This window comes from Rhinolophus hipposideros, assembly GCF_964194185.1.
Source record: "Rhinolophus hipposideros genome assembly, chromosome: 2".
NCBI classification, from domain to species: domain Eukaryota; kingdom Metazoa; phylum Chordata; class Mammalia; order Chiroptera; family Rhinolophidae; genus Rhinolophus; species Rhinolophus hipposideros.
The window spans coordinates 53,728,739-53,752,263 of record NC_138048.1 but is presented as its reverse complement, the minus strand read 5'-3'; the positions used below and the strand labels follow the sequence as shown (position 1 = coordinate 53,752,263).

Sequence of the window (23,525 nt, the reverse complement as noted above, 5' to 3'; positions counted from 1 at the left end):
TTGAAGGGTCATGAATGTGAACAATGACACCACATTACACACAGAAATGTCAGAAGATGAAAGTATTTCATTCTGTGCTAAGAGGTTCTAAGAACTCTCTTTTCTAAAGCCAGTAAGAAGTTAAAAAACTCTCTTTTCTACAGCCAGTTCATAAGTTAAAAAATGCTTTCTTAATCATGACCATAAAAGTTGAAGATTAAAATCCTTATCACTCAATGATTCTCAGAAGTGGGGAGCACACAGGACATGCTGCAGCTACTTGCTCAGCCCTTTCTCTACCATCGTTCTCCCCTAAACACTTCAGAGGGAGGACTTCACATGAGAGACAAAATCTTAGAAATAAGGAAGACAGATACTTATTAACATTTCTATTTTTCAGAAAACAGAGATGTAACAAATGACAGAATTTTCTGTCATTTAATTCTGGTTGAAAAGCATGGAGAGATTTCCAATTCAAATATTTTAAAGCAGTATGACACCCACTTTTGACTAAGTCAGGGCATAACTCCTCTTCAGAACTTACATTTTCTGTTTAAACAGTCGAATATCTTTCTGGAGAAGCTGAAAACTCAATGTAAATGTTTTCCTTGGCCAGGCCCTATAAGTATTTCATATGAGGACTGATGGTAAGAGCCAAAATGAACACTTCCAGATAATGTAGTAAGATAACCAAAAAAGAAAAATATATAGACACAGAGGAGCTTTAGCTCAAGGACTTGAGTCCCTAATACAGCTCTGGTTATACCCACTACTAGGGACAAGTGGGCATTACACTGCTTTGAGAAAAAGAAACTAAAGCTGATTCCAGACTCATCCCATCCTTACAAAAGTACCACTATTCATGGTAAAGCATTAGGAAAGGAAATGGTACTCTCCAGGACCTCTTACAAGGGATTCTGTGATATTACACCAGGCATCAAACCTGCTGCATTCACCAAAATAAAGCTCAGGAGTTTGCTACTTAGGTAAAGAAAAGAAAAAAAAAAAAAGGCTAAAATAAGTGAGCATCCCAACTCAGCAGTGCGAGGGAATCCTCTTGAACCCTACAAGCTTCCTTGTGGCTCAGGATAAGGGAACAATTTAGATTTAGATATCTTTAGTAAAAGATTTAGACCACATCACCCACCTAAACACATGGGTAAGATAATGAAGGGGTGAGTCAAGTTCTCTGTACACAAAAAGCTGTAGCATGTAATCCAATGGCATTGGTTTAAAAAACAAGACTAACCTGTATTTCCTATTAAAAACTATACACCAGGAAATGGGTTTTATTCATCTGATTCTTTTCTCTTTTTATCACAAAGCTTGCATATCTTTCAAATAATAGGCTACTTAATGGATCCAAAAAGTCAATAATCCTAAGCCATGGTTTGTACAAAAACGAGCACTGTCGCTCTGAAAATTTTTTGGAATGACTAGAGGCATATGTTGAGGAAAGCCAAAAAGCCGCCCCAAATTAAGGCACAATAACAAGACATCAGAAATAATTCCTCAAAATTTTGACCTTTGGACTCTGATTCATGAAGAAATAATTCCCGTTTCATAACTCTGTTCACATGAATCTCATTTAGCTTCTAAAGGGACTCATGAAAACCAAAAACATAAACTTTAAGCCAGACAGAAATGGAAACATTTTTTAACTCTCACCACTGAAGACAACACACACACAAAATAAGGATTGGAATGGAAAAGACTAATGAAATTTCTGAAGTCCTGAAAAGCCTGTAACAAAGATTTGCCATGACTTTTCTAGGACTCCTTATAAGAAATGAAATGCCAGGCATAAGGGAAAAGGTTGAAGCAACACACGATAGAACACCACTCTACAGAATGCAGAGTACACAACTGAATGAGCCTAGATATATGTGAAGAATTAAGAGTAAGTGCTGATTTCCAACCTGTGGTGGCTGTGTGGTGGTGAAGCGATATTCTCCTTGTTTGTCTCGACTGAACACAACTTTCCAAAGGACCATGTCAAGGCAGAAGTTCTGAGAGATAGTCCAGTGAGTTAAGAATTAAAAAGGACTAAGTCATTCTTTATTAATGTGTACATTTAAAAAGATCACACAATGCTGAATCATTAGTAAAAAACATGATTTGATTTTCACACAAAAAATTTCAGTTAATATTGCAAAATGACAGAGTAACAGGACTTTTGTGACAAATATAAATCATAAAATTTTTGATAAAAAGGGACCTCTAAATTTTCCACAAAATATGAATTATATATGAATCCTCGGGTCTTTCCCATATTAAACTAATGTCTATAATCTTAAGTCTTAACGATCAGTTATTTCCATTTAATTAATACATAAATTAATTCTATATCTACATATAGCTATATCTATAAATGAGTATGACTTCATCAGAGTGCAACACAAATAATTCTTTTGACAGTGAGGAAGAATAATAAATTATGAGGGATTACAAAAAGATCCCCTAAAAAGTCTTGTTTTTTTCTTAAATTTTTCTATCTTAAACATTTGAGTGAAAAGATGAACTTATACTATATGAAAAAAAGCTTTTAAAATACAGTATCTTGGATTTGCTTTCTATTATCCATTGGGCAACTTAGAAAGATCAGTACCAGTACTATAATATCCACGCTGCCCACTACGGCCCAATTTAAAGACCACAAGTCATCTTTTCGAAAGATTAACAAATTAAGCATAATTTCTAAGTCTAAAACTATTACCACTAAAATATGCGTTTCACAAATTACCTAATTTTAATTAAAAATCCTGCCTTAAAAATCACAACTGTATCTCCTTCTTCCATTTCATAAATTGTTATTGTAGGAGTGAATTATAATAGTTCTGACAACAGACAAAATTATACTAATAAGCAGCACATGAGAACTTACTTAGTAGCACCTTTTATGGAAGCTGCCCTAAAGGCAATCCTAATAGAAAAGTAATTATATAATACGCACTGGATCAAAGAGTGCATAATACCTCCAGAGGGAACTTAAAAGCAAAAAGCAAGGAGGCAGTTCCAGTAATCAATGCTAAGATTAGGTAAGCTCCTAATGGTCATTATTTTATACTCTCAACAAACATCTTAATATTTACGATATTGTGGGCAGCCTGAGCACCAATCTTCTTTCTACTAATCACTAATTTTTGCTATCTCACTGCTTATTTTCTCCTTCCTGTATGAGTGCAACTAAGTTATACCCCTTAAGATGACTACTACCAGTTAAGGGAAAACGTCAGAAGAAAAGGCTAAATGAATTGAACTAAAATGAACCTGAAACCGTGCGGGCGTCCATAATGTAACCTGTCCTCTTCCCCCACTACCATTAAATTGCCAGAATCCCAGAGCAGCAAGGTAGTCATGTGATCATCTGACGTGCTTACCTCCACCAGGACAGACACAAAGGCATTGACGAGAACAATGATGAGCATCGTTACACGCCACTGATGCGGGACACATACGACCTGCAAGATAAAAACGATTACGGGAACACGGTTGTATGTGGTTGGTATTTACAGCACGGATCTTAACTTCCAAATATACTGAATTCCTATTATGTACCAAACACCTCATAAAGATTACCTACTCAATCTCCAACAGCACCACAAGGTAGTAGATATTTTATCCACTTTTTGGATAATAACACTCAAAGTGTGTAAGTTGAGGTTAAAAAATTACTCACGTGGTTGAGCTTACAATCAAATCCGATTCACTCAGATTCAATAGCCCATGCTCCACTAGACCATTTTTTCTAACAAGTCCCTATTTTTTAAATAAAATCCTACCTTTAAACAATGAGGCAGACAGATACTGATCTAATGTTACTCAAAACTATTTACTGTTATAAAAATAAATTCATAGAAGAACTATACAGATCAACTTAAGAAACACAACCTGTTTTCACTTTAAAATCTGTCATTAATTTCTAAGGCCTACAAAACAACAAAAATGTCCCATTCATGCATTTATCCTTTTTAGTCAGCAAATGATTTACTGAGTACCTAAAATATGGTGCTAGGTGGCGAGGAGTGATATGATCCAATGTTTTAGAAAAACAAGTATGACTGCAGCAAGAAGGATTTGAGGGGTGAAGAGTGCCCTAGTGACCCAGGAAAGAGACAATGGCAGCCTGAACTAGAGTGGTGGGTAGCATAATAAAAAATGTATATTTGGTCTCTGTCCCTGGTTCCTGACACAGAGCTCTTAAAACTTGTGGTTGCCTGAGTGACGCAGGTCATAGGAGTGCCTTACAGAGCTTCTGAATCCCCTGGCATTTCTGGGTATCAGGAGTGCTTTTTGTTCTAATGAGGCCACTCTGGGTGGGCTCCTGGACAGCCTCAGGATGGGGGCTGCTCACCAGAAAGACGAAGCCATGATGAGAAGCTTGGAACTTTCAGCTCCACTACCCCATCGTCCATGGAGACTGAGTTAATAACTGATCATGCCTATGAGATGCAGCCTCCGTTAAAAATCCCCGAACTATGGTACAGGGTTTGGGGAGCTTCTGGGTTGATGAACACATCTAGGTATGTGTTGGGAGGGGGGTGCATCCCAGCTCCACAGGGACAGAAGCTCCGTGCTCAGGACCCTTCCAGACCTCAGCCTACGTACCTCTTCATCTGTACCTTTATTATACTCCTTATAATAAACCAGTAAACATAAGTGTTTCCTTTAGTTCTTTGAGCCATTAAATCAAATTATCAAACCTGAGAAAGGGATTGTGGGAACCAATTTCCAGCAGTCACAAGTACAGGTGACAACCTGGGACTTGCAACTGGGGTCTGGAGCTGTGGGATAGTCTTGTGGGACTAAGCCCTTAACCTACAGGGTCTATACTAACTCCAGGTAGTTAGTGTCAGAACTGAATTTCAAGATACCTGGTTGGTGTCGAAGAGTTGGAAAATTGGCTGACATAGGAACAATCCCCATATATTTGGTGTCATAAGCATTGTGAGTAGAGGAAACAATAGTTTCCTTGTAGGTGATAAATGAGATTGGAGTAAAAAGAGAGATTCAGAATAAGAAAACAGAAAATCTAGCCACAGACTAGCTATAAAAATAGAACAGACAAGGACACATTTACACACTTCTGACTTGGATAAATGGTGCTACCAAGAAAGAGACAAAGCAGGGCTCAGGGAGAACACAATGAGCTTAGGTTTTTTTGTTTGTTTGTTTGTTTTTCAGTGAGCTTAGTTTTTAAAATGTTGAATGAAGGAAATGATAGGTGAATCGTGCAGGTAATATTCAGTATGTCAGTGGATATATGGTCCACAGCTCAGTTTTGAGAGCTAGGCTACGAGTATAAAGTTGGGCATCTTCTATACATTGATGGCTATCGATGAGGTCACCAGAATGTATAGAGTAAGATGAAGGACAATTAGAGAAATGTGTGGAACACTAACATTTGAGGAAGAGGTAGAGGGTTTGGAACCACAATGGGGAATGAGGAGTCACACAAGTAGGGGGAAAAAAAATCACAAGAGAGCAAAGCATCACAAAATTGCAGGGGAAAAAATCTCAAGAATGATGGCTTAACTAACTTGTCAAATACTGCTGAGGAGTCAAGTAAGACTGAAAAAAAAAAATTAAGGGGACAAATCCACTGGACTTAAGGTTGGTAACTGCCCTGGCAAGGGTAGTTTCACTAGCCTGGCAGGTACAGGAGCCAGACTAGCTGATGAGTGTGCAGGAGTAGCATTCTTTCAAGAAATAACTTGACTGTGAAGCAGAAGACACATGTGGCAGGAAATAGGTGTTTTTATTTTTTTCTTTTGCTTAGTGCTTATCTAAGTCTCTCAATGAAGCATGTGGGGAAGCAGACACACCCACACACTGCTGGCTAAGATTATAAACTGTCAACCTCTTCAAAGTTCAATAACACAGTATTTATAAAAAATTAAAATTCTAGATACCCTTTGACCAAACAATTCCACTTCTGCACATTTGACCTCTAACTATACATTTGTCCTTCTTAATGAATTGTGAAAGGACCTGCAATGTAGCATTTTTTTATAACAGCAAAACACTGGAAACAACCTAAATACCGATTCAAGGGGGATTAGTTAAATTATAGAAAAGTCCATGAAATAGAATACTCATTCCATAAAGTTCATCTAACTTTGATACGCAAACCTCTTAATAACATACAAGAAAAAAAAACTTAAGTCTGTTCTCACTCATGCAACCAGAAGCAAAAATCCTCGACAAAATCATATATAAAAATCATACATAAATGGATCTATAAAAAAAATGCATCATGACCAAATTGGATTTATTCTAGAAAGGCAATGTTAGTTTAACATTTGAATACCAGTCAACTCTAATTCACCACATTCTCCAGGGAATAAAACTGTGTGATCATTTCAATAGCTGTACAAAAAGCATTAGATAAAATTAAACACCTATTTATGTTAACAACACTATAGAGGGAAGCTTCTTAAACCAAAGAGTTTATACCAGAAACCTACAGCCCACAATATGTTCAATGGTGAACTTCCCTTTAGAGTCAGGAACAAGACAAGCCTAGCACTACCATTACAACTGACATTAACATATGAAAAATACATACAAGGCAAGTACTGAAATGTCAGAAACAAAATGTTTGTTATTATTTGCAGATGAGTGTCTCAAACAGAAAATCCTACAGAATCTAAAAATTGTGAGAATAAATTTTGACTACACTGCTGAATATGAGATAAATATCCAGGGTAACTGTACTGTTTACACCAGCATAAAAGAATTAGAAAATGTGATCTTAAATAGATACTTATCAGAGGAACAAAAACTATGATAGTCCAGAAAAAAAAAATCTAACAAAAACTTGTATAAAAACCTTCAGGAAGAAAACTGTTAGATTTTAAAGATAATCAAGAAGACCTAAAAAATGGAAAAAGATAATATTGTTCATGGAAAGGGAGGCTAAATCAATTCTCTCAAATTTATTTATAAACCCCGTACAATTCTAATAAAAATTCTAAGAGGGCTTTTCCTGGTACTTGACAAGTTAAAGTTAAAATTTATATGGAGGAGGAAAAGCTTCAGAACATACAAAAAGATCATGATGAACAACTCTGTGAGGTTAAGGACAGGGGCCCTGCCCAACCAGACACCAAGATTTCTTATAAAGTCATGGCAACCTGGACAGTGTGGTACTGGCACAGAGAAAGATAAAAGAACTAAAGAAGAAAATATGGAGCCCCTCTCAGGTCAGTGGTTATATATATGGAAAACTGAGAGCAGAGGTAATACCCCCAAAGGATCAGTAGGAAAAGATGAGACTATTCAATAAATAATGCTGAAATAAATGGGTATTCGTGAGGAAAACAGAAAGACAACAACCTAACAGAAAAAATTGGCAAAAAACATGAATAGTCAAATCACAGAGGAAATAAAAATGGTCAATAAACATATGTAAAATGCTCAACCCTATTAACAATTCAAAATTAATATAATTTGCAAATTAAAACCATCATGATATAAGATTGTTTAATCCACTAGACAAGTGTAGGCAATGCTGTGTAACAATGAATCTCATACACTGATGAAAGTATAAATTGGTACAATCACTTTCAAAAATAACTTGGCACATCTGAGAAAGCTGAAGAGTACATGCTCAAATTTAAACTAGACTACACCGGTGACCCCTTTGCCCCTAGTGGTATACCAGGGTAAAGCGGGTAATAGTGGAAGTAGTATTTTATCATTGACATTGTTTAGAATTCCCAGCACGTGGTGGTATTTAATACCAGATGGACTTTCAGTGGGCTTTACTGCTATATTTGCAGCAATAAATACATAATAAATGTTGCATGTACAAGGGATGTACCATCCCCACCCCAATCTTTGGTTCACCATTACTCATTCCCACACACTAAGAGACATGTTCAAGAATGTTTGTAACGGCTCTGTTAATACAGGAAAAGATGATAAATAAACCAACTATTTACCAATGGAGAATGGAGAAATGAATTATAGTATAATCCCATAGTGGAATACTATATACAAGTGAAAATGAAATGCATGTACCAACATGGATGAATCTTAGAAACAATGCTGATGGAAAAAAGCAAGTCACAGAAAATACAGATAGTAAGATATTATTTTCATAAAGCTCAAAAGCAAGAAAAACTATCTTTTATGACTTCATACAGGTAAGTGTATAATGAAAAGCAAGACAATGAGGTAAAAAATTAGAATGGTGGTTCCATCAAGGTACTTGGAGAAAGGTACATGATAGTGCCTTACTGGTGTTGGTAAAGCTGCGTTTCTAGATTTAATGATGGACTCATGGGCGCTATTTTATTACCATTATGCTTAACTTAAATATGCATGCATATTCTTTGGTAGACAACAAGTATTTCATCATGCATAAAGGTTTTAATGAAAAAAAGCAGGGAGAAGTCAAAGCACAGTGAAGAGGCAGCATGTGCAGACTACTCAAGAAGTAGGCTGGTAAGGGACAGATCAAATAACAGGATCGAAGTTTTTTATTTTTAAAGACCAAGGGACATTTGTTTGTAGACAAAAGGAAATGGAACCAGAAGCAAAGACTGAAGAAACACGGAAGAAAAATAACAGGTACAAATCAATAAAAGCTGCTGTTTTAATTATGTTCTTTATTCTTTTTAGGGCATCTTTGGGTTAACTTTGGGCATCTTTCTAAGAACTGCATCTTAGAAAATTCAGAAAAGGAGATCCTGGAAAAAAGAAATGTGGACAGCTTAGTCTCTTTCTCCAGTGCCATGTAAGAGCAGAGGGATAGATCTGAAGCCCGAGCAAACATCCCGAAGTCTCATGTGGCTGGTAAATGATCACATCATGCTAATGTGTCATCTGCTGTTACTGTGTCAGGTACTAGCACTCCTCGGACCATCAGTAACAACTGACGTGCTTAAGCCTTACCTGAAGGACCCGGTCAATAGAGGCAACTGGATGCAACATGATGAATAACATGAAAACATACAAAATAATCACAGACACAACAAAAAGATCTGAAAAAGAAAGTAAAACAATTAAATTAGGAAGTTCCTTTAACTAAAAAGGCATATAATAACAACTGGTATACTGTCGATACTGTCAATCCTACATTTGGTTTTGAATATTGAATGCTTCTATTTAGGTTGGTGAAGTATACAAAGTATGTGCTCGGTGTTATTTCCTAGACTATGATACATCATTCAGGCCCAAAGGATTCATTTATGTGATGTGAAAACAAACAGCATTTATAAAAAGAGACTGACGTTTACGGACATTTATTTGTATTTTTCCCAGATAGCTAGCTACTTTGTAAGACAATCAAGCCAATATGTAATTCACAAATAAGAGACTAGATACACTCTGTATGGCAAAATGAGATTATCATTTAAACATGTATGCAATGACAATTATTATTGATTGTAAAAGTGTTGAATAACATTTATTCTCAGTATTAGGTATATTATAATCCTAAGTAGAAGCATTCTAAGTTGAATGTAAACATATTACTGTTAAGTGAATCCCACATTTTCATTGACTTCCTCTATTAAAATATTTCTACAGAAAATGTTAGCTAAAACCTAGAAACTGAATTGATCTATTATTTTAAATGTGGGCTTGCTGTGCTAGCTAGAAATAGTACCATCCATCAGTACTTAGTATTACTTTCCCAACTACAAAAATAAAACTACCTGCTCATAGCCATTTTGTTAACTGTAATTACAAGCACACACATGAATGTATATAAGCATATCCTTATATAATAAGCTAAAGGAAGGTGGAGAAATGTCCCAATTATAGTGATAACACCCAATTCTTTTCCCTTTTCTCTTCAGTCTGTATATTTATTTACAAGTTCCTACTTGAGGTTGGCTTCAAACTCAAACTTTACTAAGACCACATATAACCAAAACTTTATGATAAAGCCTTCAGATTGAATAAAGGAGTCAATAGCCCATTTTATGGACAGTAAACAAGGGGTCTCAGTACTATTATTAAATGTAGGAATCATTTGTAAATACAAACTTTGTTAATGTCAGTTCAAAACTATAGGCAAATATGTATTGTTCTATAAAACATTATACATATATGTATATATCAGAGATGCCAAAAAAAATGTATACAAATGGACACTTGGGTCAACGTTGCTCAAGCGGTAGTTCGCCATAATAAGAAGTGTCTGGACACTGATGGTAACCACTCTGAGCACCTCTTGTAATTGCAGAAGTCAGACGTGACTTTTATTCATCTTTTGTTATCAGTATACATTATTACAATTTTAATAGTTTTCTTTTCTTAAAATGTGTATACATTTTTTGGCACTATATATATGACATATGTATGTGTGTATGTGTGTATATATATATATGATATATATACCACACATAATTTGGTATATATACGTATATGTATGTATGTATATATATACATATATATATACACACACATGCACATATATATATATATATATAGTTTCATAATACATAAGTTAGTCATTCAAATAGTTGTTATGGTCAGTGAAAGAAAAAGTGTTTGAGAAGTGCTAGTTGGAAGTACAGAAACACACAAACAAAAGAAGACAAACTCAGAAAAATGACAAAAAGAAATGGTCAGAATACAAATGCCAGAGAGATGTGGAGACAGGAAAAGTTTTGTTTCAATGAAGTAACAGCCAATGTTGAACATTGTTCAAATTCTACTGCATTTTCACAACTATAAGCAAAAATAGATTTGCAATCTAGTTCCTGACATGTTTCCAGAAGGAAAAAAAATTTACTCAGGCTCAGAAACTTCTTACATCTACTTCCACAGTGTTTCTCAAATATTCATCTGTCTGTTTCCTGGAGCCACCCTCTTTGATCACACTTCTAAATCTCTGCCAAGATCTCCATGTGAAGGAGAAAATAAATAATTGAATCATTCCTTTCTTTAGCCATGGGAGAAAAACAGGTACTATTCAAATAAATTTGACAGGGGAGGTGTATGGCTGGCAGATTTCTATAACCACCCAAATGAAAAAATCACTAAGGATTTCAACCAGATTGGAAAAATCAGGTTTTCATTTTAGAGAAGTATGAGTTTCTAGTGGATTATGCTCTCAGTTCCTACATTCTCCTGGCATTGTCAGTGATTTCTTAGTAATCCTACTGAAGTGCAAGTATTACAATACTTTTCACCAGAAGACAGTTATCAAAACAACTTCTGTGTTGGTGGTGATTGGAGGCCAGGACAGAATGGTCCTTAAGTTAGAGACTTAGGTTATGTTTGAGATTCTGCCACAAAGCTATATGAACATGAGTAAATCATTCAGAGTAAAATTATTTTAACTATTAATATAAAATGAACATATGATGAGGATACCATAGGAAAGAGTAGATTTAAGTATCTAAACTGCAAAGTAATATGTAAATTAAAGTTATTATTAAATATGTCCCAGCTTATGGAGTCACAGATTTGTTAATGATACCAGATCCTTTTTCTGGAATATAGTACCAAATTAAGGCACCAAAAAGGATTTCCTTCATGTCCCCTTAGTTAAGTGACTCAAAAATAAAACCTTACATAGGGTAAAAAAAAAACAAACACAAAAAAAACCCCACAATACTCATTTATGGCTCTGATATACACTTCTCTTGTTCCTTCTTCAAAAATACTAACTGGGATCTTCTGACCTATAACAACAAATTTAAAGTCTTAGTATTTCTCTCCCCCCTTCCTTACTCAGTTACTTGTCTTATCCTGCAAGGCCTCTAGGTATCTGCTCCAATCAATTCAGGCACAGCAGATGGACAAGAAAGAGATACATAGGCCTGGAATAGGACAGATACTGGCAATTCAATATAATGCCTTCATAGACTGAGAAAGGACATGGATTTCACAAGCAGTAAATTGTAGGAATCAAGTAAGAAACTGTAGCAAAAATTGAAGCCAAAAATCACATCTAGTTAAATAAGAGTGCAAGAATTTAGTCCATATCATCATGGCCCTTGAAATGATACCATAGCCAAGCAAGAAAATATAACTGGGCTAAGCTAAAGTTGAAAATAGATAACCAGAGACTGAAATTAGGTTTTATTTAGAATTCAACTGAACCAAAAGATAGCAAAAAACTCTAGTGAGAATGACTTAAACGCCTAAGGTTGAGATTAACTTTTTAAAATAATAATCTCAAAACAGATTTAATATATTACATTGTTTAGATACAGAGAATGGCAATTAGCAAGTTCTACAAAGAACTGCGAACTATTCTGTAGGAGAAAATGAAAAGCTGTCAGCTCTAGTAAAGCCTTAATCTTTCCCCACTCATTCCCTCTATATTTATACTTTATACTGTATATTACTTTATAGAGTTATACTTTATCCCTGTCATTTCTTATTTTCTTTTTCACTTTTCTTTCTTTACTCATCTTTAACAACTGTATTCAAGGATTAGGGGACTCCAATGACAAACAGACATGATGCAAAAATTAGCAAAATATGCATCTGTTGCCTATACTGTTCCCACTGTATTTTTTGGAAGGCGTGTTTTATGACAGCATGCATTTTTGTTTATCTACTGACAGACATGCACAAGCTGCTTAAAGTAAGGATAAAGGTTTTATGGCTATATGTCTGCTAAAATATAATTTTTAATACACGTTTTAAAAAAATAGCAGTGGTAAACAATTGAGTTTATTATTGATTCAAGTCAATTTGAAATTAAGTGGGATAATAGACAATATATAATTATAAATATTATTTACAATAATAAATATAAAAGATATACTATAAAAATAGGCAACAAAAGTCTCTCTCTCTCTCTCTCTCTCTCTCTCTCTCTTTAATTGGAGAAGTATGGATAGGATGGATTTACTTAGATCTCTAAAAGTAACTTTCCTAATGTGGCCATCTTGCTTACCAGATAGTCTGAACACCAGTTTTCTTTATATAAAGAAAGCATTGCTTTTGGATGGATGTTTTAGCTACTCTTGGGCATGCTCAATTTCCTTGAAATTTAAAAATATTATGGCAAAAATAAAACATGTATATCAATGTTAATTATTAAGTTCACCTTACAATAACTTTAATTATTAAAGGAAGCCCTCTTAGGAGTACAGCGACAACCTTCTACAGAAGGCACTTGTCCCACAGCATGGTTCTAACACGCTTCTCAGTAACATAGTTTCTATTTGTTAGATAGGAAATAGTTCTTTAAAAAAAAATAGAGGGCAGATTTCAATATTATTGATATTTATATTTGAATAGTCTTTCCTATCTAAAATATGAGTATAAAGTAATAAAGCCTGCCCTACAAAACACATTAGGTAAAGGTAAAGAATAAGGCACGTGAAAATGTGTTGTAAACTCTGACATGAGACAGAGGTTCTAGTAGTTGTTACTCCTATCACAGACCGAAATCTGGGACCTAACATTTTGCTAAGCTGAACTCTGACATTTCTTCACAATTATAGCAAAAAAAATAACCATTTTTCACTCCAAGATACTGCAAAATCTGGTTTTTCTTCTATATGAAGAAAAAATTGTTATTCCATATATTAATTAGTATGTTCTCGACTTTCAAAAAAACTGGCAATTTTTATATAGTAACTCGCTTTTATACATAAACCCTAATCCTAATCAACAAAATGCGATCTCCTATTGCCATAGGCAGAGAAGTCTACATAGGCACATGTCTCTATCCTACTAGCTCCTTCTGTAGTACGCAAAGGTGACAGACGTGAAGAATTCCAGGTGAACACTGGCTGTACCAGTGTCAACAAATGAAGACTAGACAGCTCGTGCTGTGCAGACCACCCAGAAAGAATGTGTAACACCCATTGTTCCAATTGAGAAACCTCTGTTCTTGCTTCTATTTCTAACTCTCTCTGCAATGAGTTGTAAAAATAAAAGTTGGAGCCAGAAGTAAAATGATGTGAAAACCATGAATGTTTAGAACTGGTGGCTTTAATTTTTAAGTTAGGGTGGCAGCTACCATGAGAAAAAAACAAGACAGTAAACATCTGAAACACTAAGTTTATTCTATTTGTGAAGATCTATTTAACTTTGAAAAGACAGTTTTAACTGTACTCTTCTTACATTATTTGTAAAGAAGGGAAGTAGGATGGAAATCACATTAAATGCCAAACTTACAATTCTTGTAGCAAGGTTGCCTGAAGGGTTTTCCTTTTGAAAAGGCAATTGCCACTATGAGGTACTGAAAACTGGAGATAAAAAACACTGTGGTATTTTCATAATTTTGTATATTATGTGGATCAAGTTCGGTTTCATTGTACAAATGTGAAGAATTCCAATATAAGCTTCCTGTTGTATTACAAGCACTAAAACACACAAAAAAATTTTATATTACTAAACACAATACCCATTTCCCAAAAGAAACCAACTTTACCTTAACTGCCTTGAATCACTATTACATAAACAGAAATAAAGTGTACGGCAAAAGATCCAACAATATTAAGGTAAGATATATGGAACAGGTAAAAGGGTATTAAGGGTTTTTTCTCTTTAGTCACATTCCAATCAGTTAAAAAATTAGAAGACAGTTCATTAGTAAACCCCTCTCACTTGTAATAAACCCCTTTCACTTTCGAATTTTTGACAATCATTTTAGCATAGTGAAGGTAAAACAGGTCTTGGGTTTGACCTCAGCTGTACCACTTCTTAGCTATAATTGAAGAAATATTATTTAATTTCTGAGCCCATGTCCTGACCTGTAAGTGTGGATACCACCTACTCCATCACAGGGTTACTGTGGGGAATGAGTAAGATGACTTGTGTAAATACTCAGCAAAGCACTTGGCACTGAGATGGCCCTCAATATTCTCTAGCTTTGGCTGTGTCATCTCTACTTCCAGGTGGGTAGGACTGCCAAACATATACAGAACTAAGTGTGAGAAGTCCCCAGTGCCCATTACTAAAACATCCACTATAATAAACATAGTTAAGTGGTAACAAAATGTTAAGTCTGCTACAAATAAGCTCTGGAAAGATTCTTGAGAACAACTCTATTCCTTTTCATGCACAGCATTTGTATGTACATACAGGCAAACAGTAATGTTAAATTTCTAAAACTTTTAAAGACAAGTACTCTTCCCTCAAATAAGCAAACCAAACGTTTGCATATGAAGATTTTAATTCTACCAAATTACCTTAGTGAATAGCTTGTGTTTAATTACAATAATGTTCTCATAATTTGTGGATTGAAGAACACTCTACCCACAAACAAATAAACATTACTTAAAAAAACTTTGTTTAGGTTTTAAAATGTCATTTCTTAAGCTGGGGTCAGAAAAGTTAGAAGCACCAACATTCTGGGTTTAGAAGAGACCCTAGTGATCAATTCCAGCTCTCTCACTTTACAGATGAGGAAAGCAAGTCTCAGTAGTGAATTAAGAAACTCGTCCAACGTCCCCATCCCGGCAGTGATTTTTAACATCTTGCCTGACCACCTTTCTATAGATAGGAGTTATCATGATATAAAGTCAAATACAGGCCAAATTATTAAGTGTTTAACCAAGCTGCATGCAAAACATTTATATGCATTTTTACTTATTTTTACATGCATGTATGTTACACAGACTTTACACGGCTTTTTACATGGACTGACCAACTTACTCTGAATGTGGACGCCATACTTCATACCACGGCTGCTGCTTGACCCAAAAAAACCCCAAAGATTGAAACCCAATGCAGATGATGATCTGAGACAAAACGGAAAAGAGAAGAGCTCCCGATATAAGACCTGAAGGTGGTCTTTGAGCCACAAGTTCCTTCCAGGCAGGATTTAAACTCACTATGTTAAGAAGAAAAAAAAGGAAATGTTTGTATCTACATTAATTTGTCATCATAAAATACATAATCAGATTCATTTAGAAACTGAAAAATTTTGTTTTTGTCTAACAAATCTTTAGTATGAAAAATGTCCAAAAATCAAGCCAGATGTCCATAAATAATCTATTAAACAATTTAGGCTTTTCTAAAAATGACACAGGAGCGCTTTTTACGTTAGTCTATTAAAATTCAGAGGAAACACTAGTACAAGTAAAAAGAATACTAAGTATGAGCATATATAAGATTAATTACCATACTTATATATTTAACTAAGAATTTATTTCTGAATCTTTAATTGCAAAGCTAAAGTTAAAATACATATTTATTTCTTCCTCGTAAGACATTAACAGATTTGAAGAGATGAACATACCAGTAACATACCAAAGGGCTCTGACTGCTTATTAAGATGGTATCCACCAAGTTTCTCCGCTGTAAAGTTTCTATTTTTTTCTTTGTAATGAATGAATAATTTGTATACTAAGACTGTGTAAAACTCCTGTTCCTCATCAAATGTTCATTCGCTAGTTTTAACATCCACTGAAGACTGTTGAAATAATTCATTTTCACTCAACTAATGTGAATTTTGTCCCCCAGGGAACATTTGTCAATGTCTGTAGATACTTTGGGTTATCACAACTGGGGGAGTGTTAGTGGAATCCAGTTGGGTAGAGCCAGAGACGCTGGTAAGCATCCTACAATGCACAGCGCACAAGGATTTATCCAGCCTAAAATGTCAATAAGACCAGGGTCTTTCCAAGGTCTAAGTTCATCATTCATTCTATATTTATTAGTTAGCATTTTACTGTAAGGAAAAGCTTTCCCTTTCCTATCTATCTACCTACCTACCTATTTATTGCCAGTACGGATTTATAAATTATTTGATTAAATGAGTCATATCCCATTACCATCATTATTTATTTTGATGTTAATATCACCAATATTGGAACAATTCAACATCTTGTGCTCCTTACATGATGGACCTAGAAGGACACAGCATCACTTCTGTGATATTCCTGCCAAGAATTCACAGCCTGAGTCTAATGAGAATACATCAGACAAACTCATATAACTAGTCTACTTTCTTTCATAAATGTCAACATCAACAAGCCCCCAAAAAAGGCTGATGCAATATTCCAGATTAAAGAAGACTAAAGAGAGAGAATAATTAAATGAAATTTGTGAGCCTGGATTAGATCTTGGGCTAGGGGACTATAGTAAAAGATTGACATAAAGGGCATTATTAGGACATATGACAAAACTTGAATATGGGCTGTGGATTAGATAACATTGTTCAATTTCCTGATCTTTTTATTTTTTGAATTTACTTTTTTTTTTTTTTTTTAATTTTATTGGGGAATTTTGGGGAACAGTGTGTTTCTCCAAGGCCCATCAGCTCCAAGTCGTCCATCAATCTAGTTGTGGCAGGCACAGCTCAGCTCCAAGTCCAGTTGCCATTTTCAATCTTTAGTTGCAGGGGGCACAGGCCACCATCCCATGCGGGAATTGAACCAGCAATCGTTGTTGAGAGCTCGCACTCTACCCAACTGAGCCATCCGGCTGTCCCTCTGGAAGCTCAGCAGCAGCTCATTGTCTTCAATCTAGTTGTGGGGTGCGCAGCTCACTGGCCCATGTGGGAATCGAAACAGCAACCCTGTTGTTCAGAGCTCGCGCTCTAACCAACTGTGCCATCCGGCCGCCCCTTCTGATCTTTATAAATGTTTAATTGTATAAAAGAATGGTTTTGTTTAGGCAATATATACTAAAATATTCAGAAGCAATAGGGCATGATCGCGTAAACATTCTCAAATATTTCAGAAAACAGTGGAGAGAGAATAAAACAAATGGGGCAAAATGTAAGAGATTGAAAATAAAAAAGAATATTTACAGGGAATTGGGAGAGGTATGTACAGTGTTACAATTGTTAATGTAAATTTACCAAAGTTTAATAAGTCACATCAGAATTTCATTTGCTTTGAAATCAATAACAAAACAAAATACTCACTTGTGAATACTACTACCAAAATGATTGCCAGATCAATGAAGAGGAACTGGAAGTCTCCTAAGTTACTTAAGACCTACAAAAGTAATTTTAAAAACATACTTAGTTTTCAGGAACTATTTTTATATCATTTTCCCCCGTTTTAGTCTCCTCCTCAATAATAACTTTAAAATAGACACTTGGACCTGCTTAAAAAGTGAAATACATTTATTGTTCAAATCAATGAAATATATATTAGCAAACATTCAATTTAATACATTAGTATATTAACAGAGGAGTATGCGCATCTCCTAAAAATTGACTCAATAAAAACCTTTTAAAAGTTTTTTGGCAAAAGGAAAACAAACTTTTCCTTACAATATTCAACATTCTTGGAAATTAGTATCTTGAAGCTTCCTTAATATCTAACACCATCCCACCTCATACTTTCTACAAGTGGCAAAAAGGTATAGTTTTACAAAGACTCCTTGGGATGTTACCGATGTTCATTTAGAGATAAATCTAAAGTGAGATCACTTCAAGTATAAAATCTGGTGGGGTACCTATGGACACCATTTAAGCTTTTTCTCCAAATGCATAACATCTTACAAACTATTGCTGAAATATCTTTTCTCATTCTGGCCTTTTCCTGTAAATGTATAGCAAAGTTAAGTACAGCTCTGAAATATGTCACAGCTTGACATTTGAAGAGTTCTAAGAAAGATGTCCAATCTGCACAAAAGGCAAAAAAAAAAAAAAAAAAAAAAAGCAATCATCTTTCATTCACAAGGCTTCAGCCACAGTGGTCAGCCTTCAGGAAAATGCTATTCCAGATTAACGAGATTTTTCAATATGTTACTCAAAATACAGTAAGGTAAAGAAAAATTTACAGATGCTACTTATGAAAGTTCCATAATTAATGGATGCAGCATTCAAAATCAAACATACATACTCAAATCTTAATTTAAATATCTTAACACTAAGTGCCATCTCTGTAAGCAATGTCAGTACTCACGGAATACAGTAGAGTAACACTGGAGTACTGTATAATGCTGTACAAAGCCATAAATTTAAAGACACAGAAGGAAGTCATTAAAGCAGCACGGCCTTCCCTGTGAAAACAAATGTTGGCATGTGAATAAAGGCATTTTAAACTCCTCCAAACTGCAATTATATCTTAGCTGAACATCAACATTCAACAGCTAATAAGTTACATATCAAATATACCAATATACCATGAAAACAAATTCATATCACTTTCTATGATAATTTTTTTCCTATATTATTACAGCAAACTACAAAAAGATAATGGGAACATTTTCAATGTGCACTACCTGATAAGGTTTGGCACACAGGAAATACTAGGAGTTTTGGAGGTAAAAGGAGATGCCACCGAAGCCTCGAGCTCTGATAAGGAAATGCCTCCATGCGCCCTCTTCAAAGCCTAAAAGTTTGAAAAAGGTGACTGGTTAAGTTTTGTGACTGTGACTGAGGCTAGAAAAAGAACTATAAATCACAAAAATTATACTTACACCACAATCATTTGCACCATCACCACACATCCCAACAAAGTAACTAAGAAACAAAAAATGCGTTAAGATTTGGATTAATTTCTTAAAAATACGCAATATTTAACTTAAGATTTCTCCAATACAGTATTATAAGCAGCTAACAGACCAAGATTCCCCCAGTGAAACTAATGAATCTTCTTTACATTACAATGAGCCACAAGTATATTGCATTGCAAACAGGACCAGCCTACAAGTCAAATGATCTGGGTTATTGTCCTACTTCTGTCATAAGATGGGCAAATCAGTTTATCATTTTGGCATCTCAATTTCCTAACCTTTAGAGCAAAATACTTGGGCCTGTTAAGTCTTTAGTACACTTACTTTTAAGGCTATCAGTAAAATATGAAACATAATTATTAACTTCATCTCTTAAAAACGTGAAACATAATTATTTACGAAAACTGTAAAGTAACTTCTATCAAACTGATATGAATGAACTCTAACACAGATATTACTGGAAAAGAAATTGTGAATATTTTACTTTAGCTAAATAAATGAGCACATAAGCCTCTTTTAAATAGACACTTAAAGTTATCACTTATTTTATATGCATGAAATATGACTTACTTTTCTGGGTTTGAAAATGAAACAATACATACACACACACACACACCCCACCCCACCCCCAATACTTACTCTACATTTTGCAATGCTTCTACTAATTGTGTCTTCTGATCGGGTGCCATACGAGCAAATACCGTGCCATGCAACATCAACTGAAAAAAATATGAATTTCTTTAAAATACTATTACAATGCATTCATGTGAACACATTCATAAACCCAAATCACTAACCTTAGGAACAAGGTCTTGAAAATGCTCCAATATCACTGAAAATGATTTTCCATTCATTGCAAAATGATAACGAGTCACCTGAAGATCCTCTAAGCTATCATGGACCAATTTAATTGGAATTGCCTGTGTATACGACATCCAGAACAACATTTAGGCAGCCAAATCAAGTAACACAATCCTACTTTAAATATATTTGATACAAAACTAAATTCTCTTAGTTAATATTTACACAAGACAGAAAATTTAACATTTACTGAAAGTAAAATTCAACTTTAAGGTAATCTATCTATATTTATTTGGGGGGAAAAAGAAAACCTAATGAAGGCTAAGTATCAGCTTTAATTTGAAATGATCCATGAACTGAATATTAGGAACCACCTGCATTATTTATCACTACTTTTAAAATAGAATAAATCTTTGGGATTCTTATACTTTAAAAGTGTGCTTAACTTTGGCTATCAAAATTTAAACACTGATATTCCTAGGTCTAATGAATCAGAAAACCTGAGGAGATGGCCCAGGCCTCTGCTTTTGTTTACTTTTTGTTTTGACAATAAAACAAAATAAAAAATAAAACTTTTTATTTTTTCAGACTAGCAAGCTTCAAAAGCGAAAATTCATCTTGACATTACCTCTGAGTCAATAGCAGACAAACTACTGCTCTGTGTTAGGGTGTCTGCATAATGCCAATTTATCTTGGCAACTTTCCCATCCTTTGGAGGTAATGCTTCAGCAATAATAACTTTATCCTGAGGTAGTATCATTCCACAGTCTCTGGCCACGGAGACAGCAGTCAACATGTTGTCACCTAATTTTCAAAATATTGAAAATATGTTAAAATTAAAATGGAAATGTACTAAACAGTAAGTATTTACTGAGAATCTACTATAGTCTTTGTGACTGGGCAAATTGGAGATAATGTATGATCTTTACTCTTGGAGTTTTAATAATAACAAAATTAGGACATACTTATCAAAGGAAGCCTCAAATAATTCCGGCACATAGTATATACTAAATAGTCAAAAGACTCTCACTCACAATTTTTATAGCCAAATATATTCTCAATCTTTTTGAGTCATGCACTAGGAGTATCCACTCAACATCAGGCACAATGCTACATACAGAGCAGGCGCTCAAAGAATATTTGTTGAAATAACCAAGGAGTGACTGGTATCTATATAAGAACACTACAGTAATATCACAGAAAAAAAAGAATGAATTACAAAAGCAAGATTATACAAAACAAAAAGCTCAGCAAGGTAACAAGAATACAATCTTATAAGATGTAAAGAGAAGCAAGACAGACTACCTCTCAGTCATGAGAAGGAAAGAACTGAAGAGCAGCAATGTCAGGACAGGATCAAGAGAAGAAAATATAAGCTTACAGGACAAGTAGGCAAAGGTCTTGGGAACCCACTGCTATCAGAACTGAAGGGCAATATTATTTTTTTCCCCAATTCCCACTCACTATTTCCAAGTGTGTCTTCCTGTGACCAGACAGACCCGCTTTGGGACAACAAAGCCATAGTCTGTCATGGCAGAGAAAGGGGGGGAGAGAGAGAGATGTAAAGTGCTTTGAAGGAGTCATTAGAACCAAGAGTTTGCTGGGATGCTAATAAATTTAGTAATTTGAGCTATACGATAATAAGTATGCTATTAGATGGATCTCAGATTCTAAAACATAAAAACGTACACAGGCCTTTTCCATGTAAGTGTTGCTGAACATATAAATGCCATAAAATGAGTATCTTAATTCTGATTACCTATTGAGAAAAAAAATACTTAGAGATGCCACCATTTCACACAGGTAAGGAATGACAATTATCTAACATTACCAACAGTACAATACCGTGTGTTTCCCCGAAAATAAGACCCGGTATATATTATATTACGCTATATCATATCATATCATATAGGGCCTTATATTATAGTAAAATAAGACCGGGTCTTATATTAATTTTTGCTCCAAAAGACTGATTGTCTTTTGGAGAGCTAATTGTCCAGCTAGGTCTTATTTTCAGGGAAACACGGTACAACCAGGAGAATCATTTAGATGCAATAGTAAAAAAAAGGCTATTTTCATCATTATGCATTCAAGCGATAATGTGTACTATCTTATACATAAATAATGTAATTCTAACAAGTGTCTATTAGTCATTTTCCTGGCATCTGGAACTGTTCTAAAACTGTAGAAGACCCCAAAATAAGTAAAAGATAACTCTTAACCCTCAAGAATCTTATATTCTAGTAGAGAAAACAAATCCATAAATAACTAATACAAGGGGAGACAAAGTAAGTGCTATTAGAAATATATAATTAAAGAAAGATAACAAGGAGCCGAGTTTACATTTTTATAGTATGGCCTTCGCTATTTTACTATACTTTTTATACATAGAATGCTAGACCTCAAAAGAGTATTGCAAAGTCATCTTATATCTTGAAAAATATTCAGAGCTGAAATAGGGCACTGTAGGATGGGGCCACTATGCAATATGCTTTTATAACCAAATGATCATTCCTCAATATTATGTATCTTGAAATCTAAAAAAAGTCACACTCATTTTTTCTGTGTCCTTTATAAAGTCTAACCTGTGACCATGACAGTGCGAATGCTGGCTTTATGCAAATCTTCAAGTACTGCAGGGGTTTCTTGTTTTAATTTGTTCTGCATTATAATTAATCCCAGAAAATCCATGTTGTTTTCAATGGCATCTCTGCAGAAAAAGACATTTTAAGACATTATGGTTTAGTCAAGAGAACAAGTATTTTCTCTTTATATTGATAAAGCAATTTAAAATATCCATAAATCATAAATTAAAACATTTTACATGCACAATAAACCATAAATGTGTGTGTTTATGAGTTCAATGTCTCAAAAAGTTTAAATCTGGAAAAAGAATTCCCAAGAAATACGTTTTGAAATTAAATTTTACCCTTTGAAATGTGGGGATATAAGGATCATTTGGAAATGTCCAGTTGGTACTCTGTATCCCCAAGGGGTTCCTGGAACCAATCCCCCATGGATACCAAGGGAGAACTGTGTATCTCTGTAATACTTGTAATACTAAAAATGTTCATCTTGCATCTTACTCACCAAATGAAGAAGCATAAATAAATCTATTCTTTACTGTCCCCCATACAACATACTCTAATTTAAATGTTAAGAGAAAAGGAAAAAACTATACCATAAGCACATTTGATATAATTATACTAGATTCATTATCAAGTCTTTGATGAATTTTATAAAACTGTTGATCAAATTCTTGATTCTGGAAGTGTGATCTAAGAACTATTAGCAGTCCAACAATGAGCTCTCCTCAGGACCCAGAGATGGGTCTGTTACCATATTTATTCATATTCAATAGTTGCCAAGATGCTATTCCTTCAAAGTAGTTGAGTATC

The 23,525-nt window shown here is 34.6% G+C and overlaps 1 protein-coding gene across 2 annotated transcripts in view; it reads right to left on the bottom strand.

The window, feature by feature from the left end:
* ATP13A3 (ATPase 13A3) overlaps positions 1-23,525 on the bottom strand; it is a 62,814-nt gene that overhangs the window by 7,933 nt on the left and 31,356 nt on the right. Inside the window, exons 21-33 of one of the 2 annotated variants that reach the window (XM_081075273.1) lie at positions 22,713-22,837; positions 20,756-20,931; positions 20,124-20,246; positions 19,966-20,045; positions 19,291-19,333; positions 19,093-19,202; positions 18,774-18,870; positions 17,783-17,855; positions 15,565-15,742; positions 14,083-14,270; positions 8,881-8,969; positions 3,360-3,440; positions 1,899-1,988 (exon numbers count right to left, since the gene is read on the bottom strand). In XM_081075273.1, the coding sequence (XP_080931399.1) occupies positions 1,899-1,988; positions 3,360-3,440; positions 8,881-8,969; positions 14,083-14,270; positions 15,565-15,742; positions 17,783-17,855; positions 18,774-18,870; positions 19,093-19,202; positions 19,291-19,333; positions 19,966-20,045; positions 20,124-20,246; positions 20,756-20,931; positions 22,713-22,837 (1,453 nt within the window). The remainder of the gene's footprint in view (positions 1-1,898; positions 1,989-3,359; positions 3,441-8,880; positions 8,970-14,082; positions 14,271-15,564; positions 15,743-17,782; positions 17,856-18,773; positions 18,871-19,092; positions 19,203-19,290; positions 19,334-19,965; positions 20,046-20,123; positions 20,247-20,755; positions 20,932-22,712; positions 22,838-23,525) is intronic. The other variant, XM_081075274.1, reaches the window with a different exon arrangement.